Source organism: Cotesia typhae, unplaced genomic scaffold, assembly GCF_013202065.1.
Source record: "Cotesia typhae breed Kobodo isofemale line unplaced genomic scaffold, CoteBio_Ctyphae contig_36, whole genome shotgun sequence".
Lineage (NCBI taxonomy): Eukaryota > Metazoa > Arthropoda > Insecta > Hymenoptera > Braconidae > Cotesia > Cotesia typhae.
Window position 1 is genome coordinate 425,996 of NW_027423744.1, and position 7,119 is coordinate 433,114.

The 7,119-nt window shown below is 29.8% G+C and overlaps 2 protein-coding genes across 2 annotated transcripts; both read right to left on the minus strand.

The window, feature by feature from the left end:
- Window positions 1-349: 349 nt before the first annotated feature.
- Sotv (exostosin glycosyltransferase sotv) lies at window positions 350-4,626 on the minus strand. Its single transcript, XM_074241960.1, has 2 exons — window positions 1,740-4,626; window positions 350-719 (listed from the first exon to the last, which is right to left on the minus strand). The coding sequence occupies exon 1, from the start codon at window positions 3,913-3,915 to the stop codon at window positions 1,750-1,752; it is 2,166 nt and encodes a 721-aa protein (XP_074098061.1). The 5' UTR covers window positions 3,916-4,626; the 3' UTR covers window positions 350-719; window positions 1,740-1,749.
- Window positions 4,627-6,019: 1,393 nt separating this feature from the next.
- On the minus strand, window positions 6,020-6,841 carry LOC141526857 (uncharacterized). The gene is made up of 2 exons (XM_074241999.1): window positions 6,501-6,841; window positions 6,020-6,429 (listed from the first exon to the last, which is right to left on the minus strand). The coding sequence occupies exons 1-2, from the start codon at window positions 6,538-6,540 to the stop codon at window positions 6,143-6,145; spliced, it is 327 nt and encodes a 108-aa protein (XP_074098100.1). The 5' UTR covers window positions 6,541-6,841; the 3' UTR covers window positions 6,020-6,142.
- Window positions 6,842-7,119: the final 278 nt, after the last annotated feature.

A 7,119-nucleotide genomic window follows, 5' to 3' on the forward strand; every position in this document is an offset into this window, starting at 1 on the left:
TCAGAAATCGATTAAGTGCTGACCATTTACAGCAAATATTGTTCCTTAAATCCCTACCAACAGCGGAATGGTATTTCTAATAAGAAAAACTTAATTTTACTTTCTTTTAATAATTTTATTATTCTTTTTGAAACTAGAAAAAATATTTATTTTTTTATTAAAATATACATTTAACTAATAATACTTTTTATTTGATTAATATTTAATAGCAGTATTAATATTTAATTAAATTAATTTAATTAATAATTAATTAACTCATTTAAATATTAGAAAGCATTTAGTAAAAAAATTATAATTCACTGTTATTAAGTGCAATAAAATATTATTTTCAATCTAGAAGGAATGTCTATTTTAATAATTAAAAATGCATTAGTATAAGCGATATTAATTTTTAAATTAGTTCATTATAATGATATGGAATTCTTTAAACTTGAAAATTACGCCTTCATTCAAACGATCGATTATCAGTGGATCGATTCTTTCACACTCGATTTTATCAAGGATCAATTCTTTCGATAAAATTTATCGCGATTCTCGAGATCGATTTTTCTTTTGGAATTGTGCATCCCTACACGCACTGCACAGTAACAATAATAATAATAAAAATAATAAGAATAACAACTTATCATGGGCTTAAATATACTGTTGACTATCAATAATTAATCCTCAATTGTTCACTTAATTAATTCTTTGATTAAAATAGTCACTATGATGAATACCTGTAAAGAAAACAACATCAATTAATAATACTGAAGTTAGCGGTCAGCTGTCAATTTTAAAAATTTTTTTAACAAATTAATTACAATAAAAAAAAATGCTTCTAAAAATTTTCACTTGTAATTTTTATTAAATTTCACATGTGAAACTTTTTAATTAAATTTTTTTTTAATAATTTATAAAATTCCAAAAAAATTTTCAATATCTGTCAACTTCAGCGTTATATAATAATAAATGACACTGAAATCAGTTGACATCTGGAAATTTTTTTTTATTTTTATTGCAAATTGATAATAAAAATAATTTTATTTTAATTTCTAAATGTCAAATGTTTTTATTATTATAATAATGTAATTATAAAAATATGAAAATTAAATTAGCCAACATCTAAAAATTTTTAGAATTTTTTTCTTATTGAAAAATTCATTTGTAAAAACTTGAAAAACTATAAGTGAAATTTTTAAAAAATTTTTTTTTGTTATAAGTTAATTATTGAAAAAAAAAAAAACCAGAAAATTGAAAACGTTGGCTCACTTTAGTATTATTATAAAAATTCAAAAAATTTACATCATTTTTTTTTATGACATTACAGTTAGCAGTCAATCGTTTGTTAATTTTTTTTTTAACAAATAGATTATTAAAAAAAAATTACATTTTTTAATTTTTTAAATTTCTACACGTCAATTTTTTTTTTTTTTGCCGTCATTTATTTGTTAAAAAAATTCTTAAAATTATTAAATATCTGGTGAATTAATTTATGATACTAAAGTTAGCCGACATTTTTACTTTTTTTTTTTTTTTTATTTATTAAATTATAACGAAGAAATATTTTTGAAAAATTGTAATTTTTTTAATTTTTTAAAAATAATTTTTCAATAAAATAAATTATTAAAATTTGTAAATATCGTCTAACTTAATTTTCATATTTTTTCAAATTTTTTAATTACAATTAAATTATAAAAATCCAAAAAATGAACAGATAAAAATTTTAGTATTAATAATAGCTCCATATTGAAACTTACAATAAAAAAATTACAAACTCTTGATAGCATTGAACCTCTTGAGCTTCTCCGGAAATACATCCTTAAACAAAACCGGATCAGCCCTAAACTCAACCGACCTCAGCGGCATGTGTCCATAAATCCTAGTAAACTTATTAATACACCTAGTTCGTTCAGCCATGTGTGCTAAATCAGCGGACAGCATTTCAGTATTAGTGCACTCCGGACACCTGAACTTTTTCTTGGGCGTGACCTTAATCGGAGACTTTCCAGTAGTATTAGCAATTAAAAAATTCATAGCAATATCCTCACAGTTCATATGTGCGTCAACCCACCGCTTGATATCCCCAGGCATGGAGGTAGTATACAAATACATCCAATACTTGTGATGAAAAGCAGCGCCAGTGAGTACCATAGAAATAACATTAGTCCACTCGCTTTCATACCTCCAGCACTGTGTCTCATTGTCCCAGGTGTGAGTCCTGGAAGGGAACCCAACAATCCTATCTGGAAACTCCCTCCAGACTTCATAAGCAAATTCAAGTTCATCCGCCGTGAGCATGACAATGTCATCATCAATCGACAAGACAGCTTCAGTTTCAATCTCATCGTACGGATAGAACCTGTTAGACAATTTATTTTCCTTGGTCCTGATCACCTGGAGGGACTTATTGACCTTGGGCCACCTGCCAGAGACCGGGGGGTCTTTCTTGACATTGTTCCAGACCACCAGGATCTTGGACAAGCTCGGAACCTGGGCAATCTTGGTGATCAGCGAGAACAGGAGCTCTACTCGGTCGTAAGTCAGGATGACAGCAGTGAACCCGTGAGTCTTAGGCGCAGTGACCGGAAGAAACAGCGGGGAGGAACTGACCCTGCTGTTCCAGTAATTATAGTCCTTGCTTTCCTGGGGAAAAATCCTGTCGTTGATGATCTCCAGCCCGGTGTTGACAATAGCATCCACAGAATTCAAGTACCTGTTCCACAACCACTGACCTTGGCTTCTCAGCTCCTCAATGCGAGTCGCAGAAATATTCTTCAGCGTAGAAATGACCCCCAAGATATCAACCTCGCGGACAAACACCGCAGCGCGCCTCCAGTCGATCAGATTTCCAAAAGGCATCACGATAGAGTCTGAAATAACCACCGGGATGCATCCTGCGGCGAGAGAGTCCATCAGGACGGTTTGTCCGTACCTGGCTGAGCGGATCACCAGGCAGAAGATCCCCGAGGTCAAGACATCTGGGTACTTGTAGACCCTGGAGTTGCTGCAGCGGACTGAACTGCTCATCGGATTGTGGTTCAGGCACGGGTGGAGGATCAGGATCTCGTTGTTGGTGTTTATGTCCTGCAGGTCCTGCTCGAAGGCGATGTTTATGTTTATTTGCGCTGAGATTATCAAGTGCTTACCTTCTGACTCAGTTCCGGGAACCAGAGCGTTCCTGGAGGTGAACACTGGAATACTCAGGTCGAAGTTGTTCCTAAAAGTCAAGGTGGAAAATCCTGCGCCGGCAAGAATCGCCTTGCCAATGTCGACGTCCAGGCTGGTGTTGTAGTCCGGGAAGACGCCGGATACTAAATTGAAGATCAGGTGGTTCTCGCCGTGGTTCCAGAACTCCAGGGAGGCGAGCGCGCGGCCCACTGCCTGGACGTTCAGCCTGTTCTGGTTCAGTGTGTCTATTGAAGGCACGAACAGACACGCTTGATACGGGTCCGGGGTGTAGAACTTGCTCCGGATTATCGCCTGGAGGATCTGCAAAAATTCACGGGATAAGTTGTTTATTATTGTACCGTCCTCGTCAAGGAAACTCTCCACCGGGTACACGTAGATCAGCAGTTTGCTGCCCTCCTGCCCGCAACGGTACACGTTGAAGCAGGTAAAGTGCGTGCAGGTTAGGTTCTTTGGCGATGACTTAAGTGATCTCGGGACTGTCACTTGCGGAAGAGATGCCAAGGTCTCTGCGTCGATTGAAATTCGAGAGTAGATCACTTCCTTGGAGGTATTTACGTAGCCGAACAAGTGGTAGATTATTGTCAAGGTTAATGCACTTGTCACTATCGTGAATAATGACAGGATTATGTTCCGGTGGTAGCTCGACACCAACTGGTGGTTCTTTCGCAGAAAATAAGGTGTCATTTTTTTTTTCTCGCTGCAGGAATTGTCAATTCGATGATGAGGGATATTTACACGATGCATTACATGCTTTGAGGTATGAAAGACACTTGACTATCTTTTGATAAACTAGGCATAGAAAATTATTTATATAAATCTCATTTATAATTTTTCAAAGCTTCTAAATAATTAAATTTCCTTGCTATAATTTGTTTGTTAAAAAAATTATAAAAATTATCAGATTTCTCTCAATTTAATTGTCATTTTGAGGTTAGGGTTTCACGTCACTGTTTATTTTATTTATTTTTTGTGGTAAGCACTAACACTTGGTTTTGGAAACTGGAATTAGTAATCTGATGATTTTTTGTTTTGCAATTTTTTTATTTATACCTGAGAATTTTTTTTTTTATTTGTTTTTTTAATTAATAATTGAGGATTGAGAAACTGTCTGATGTCTGATTACAATGTCATAAATCAGCTGACTTCTATTTTTTACGTTTATTAAATTAGAAATTAAAAAAAAAATTTTTTTAATTCCACTCACCGATTTTCTTTTGATGTTTACATTGCAAATTTTTTTTTTTTAGTAAACTTTTTGAGTAAACTTAAAATTTTCAGTATCATAAATCAGCTGACTTCTATTTTTTAAATTGCACTGATGGTTTTATTTTTTTTTTAATTTCTACGAGGAAAATTTTTTTTAATTTATTTTATTAGAAAATTTCTAAAAATTGTCTGTTCTATTTCAATGTCATAAATCAGCTGACTTCTATTTTTTATTTTTGTTTTATTTATTAAATTAGAAGTTGAAAAAAAAATTTTTTTTTAATTGCACTCACAGTTTTTCTTTTGATTTTTATATTACAAATTTTTTTCGTTGAACTTAAAATTTTCAAGTCTGATTTCAGAATCATAAATCAGCTGACTCATATTTTTTTTTTATTAATTAAATTGAAATATAAAAATTATTTTTGCAGTTTTTTTTTCGATTTCTACATAAAAATTGTTTAAAATTTACTTTGCAATAAATTTTTTAATAAAATTTTCAAAAATGTTTGATCTCAAATCAGCAGACTTTTTACAATTTTTTAATTAATTAAATTAGAATTTTAAAAAGAATAATTGAAAAAACTCCATTTATAGTTTTTTTAATTTTCTTTGCGTAAAATTTTGATTTGTTTTTTTTATTTTTTTTTTTTTTTTATGATTTCTCCATCGATGAAACCTTAAAAAAATAATCAGATTTCTCATAACTAAATATTAAACTATAAATTTTTTAGTTTTGATTTAAAATATATTTAAATGCATCTGTACAGTAATTTTTTCAATTATTTTTATTACATAATGGAATTTTGTAATAAAAATTATAATTTTCTAGGACTGCAGTGTCAAATTATGCCGGTGGGTTCATGAAGTCCACTCCCTTGAATTCCAGAGCTAGGGCGACACCGAATCCAAACATAGCGATACTCTTTATTAGAGACCTGGAAGATAATTACAATTAGTGAGTACTGTAAATTACCAAAGATTTGATAATCACTTTAATTTAACAAACTATCATAAAAAAAAAGTAGAAAAAATTTTCTTTTCAAATTAAAAGTGTTGAAATATTTTTACTAATCTTACACTTGACAAGTCTTTTATTTTTTATAAATTTTTCAGAAAAATTTATTAATTTTTTAATGAAACTAAAATTAAACAATGAAAGTCAAATTATAACAAAATTTTTTCATTAAAAAAATTATTAATAAATGAAATCAATTTTTTAGGCTATGTATAACATCAAAAACTCAATAATTGTCTGAGAAAATTAATAAAACTGTCAAGTTTTTTTTGAGTATAAAAATGAATTTATTTTTACCATTTAAAAGGATCGTAGTAAATATTCTTCAGTAAACTGCAAACACCCATTTTTTAATTTAGTTACTTGAATTTTGTTGTAATTTAACGCAAATTGCAAATTAGTGTGTGGTGTGTTCTAGAAAGCACGTTTATAATCAATAAGTACAGTAAAAAAAATTGCCGGAAGATGGCGCGCTTTTTCGGCGCGTATTTAAAAAATACAAAAATTTTTTAATTAGCGCTTAAAAAAATTTTTTTATATAAAAGTTAATTAATATTATTACTAATTAAATGAAAATAATAATAAAAATGATATTTAAGAAGAAATTAAAAACAAGAAACGGAATTAATTTTATAAATATTATTTCTTCAATAATTACATTAAATATTTTTTAAATATCATTACAACAAAACCACACATTGAATTATTATTAATTTAACATAATAATTTTAATAACAATAATAATAATTAAAGTTCAGTATGATGAGAAGGAAACTTTTTGAGAACAGCTCGATAAAGATTATAAAAAGCCCAACAACTAGCACCCATAACAACAAAGAAGACACCAGCAAAAATCAAAGACAATAAATCGCCATTTATAACATCAGATTTTCCTTTCTTCTTGGCCGCGAGTTCGCCCAGGGTGTAGCCACTCTGTTCCTTCATCATCCTCTTAACATTTGCTAATCGTTCTCTCAAGTCATCAACGGACTCCGAGATGTCTTCTATTGTTTCATCTTCCATTTCATTAATCACTAAAAAATTCAAACATAAATTAAAAATTTTTTTAATTATTTTTAAAAATAAAAAATAAATAAATAGTTACGCTTGTTCTTTCGATGACACAAATGACTCGGCGATCCCATTTTATAACAAAGTTTGTCTACAAAACAGACGTCTGACAGCAGAATGACAGATTAAATGGAGAAAAGTATTGATCATTAACGCAGCATCCAGCTGGCTCCATTCCGCGCAATCTCCGCGTACTTTTGCCCTTTATATTTTTTCACCCCCTTTTACATTTATTTTCTTCTGGCAATAAATCGTTTTTATTCAAACTATTTATTTCTTATATCCACGGCTCTTTAAATAACTTTACTAATTTTAATCAATACTCGGTAACTTTTTTTTTATCTAAATTTCCCGCGCGATTATTAAAAATTAACGAAAAATTAAAAATAATTAACAACCGTAAATGTTTATCTTTTTTTGACATTAGATTAAAAAACATATATATTTATATTTACAATCTTGCCATTGCATTAATTAAAAATAAATCGATTTCCCGCAAATGTAAATTTTTATTTCAATAAAATCGAAGAAATAAAAATTGAAGTGAGAATTTTATTAAAAATGGCGGACTAGTTCTTAATTTCGCCAAACTTCACTCTGTTGCGAATTTTTAATATCTTTAAATAATTAATTTAAAAAAAAAGAATTATTTT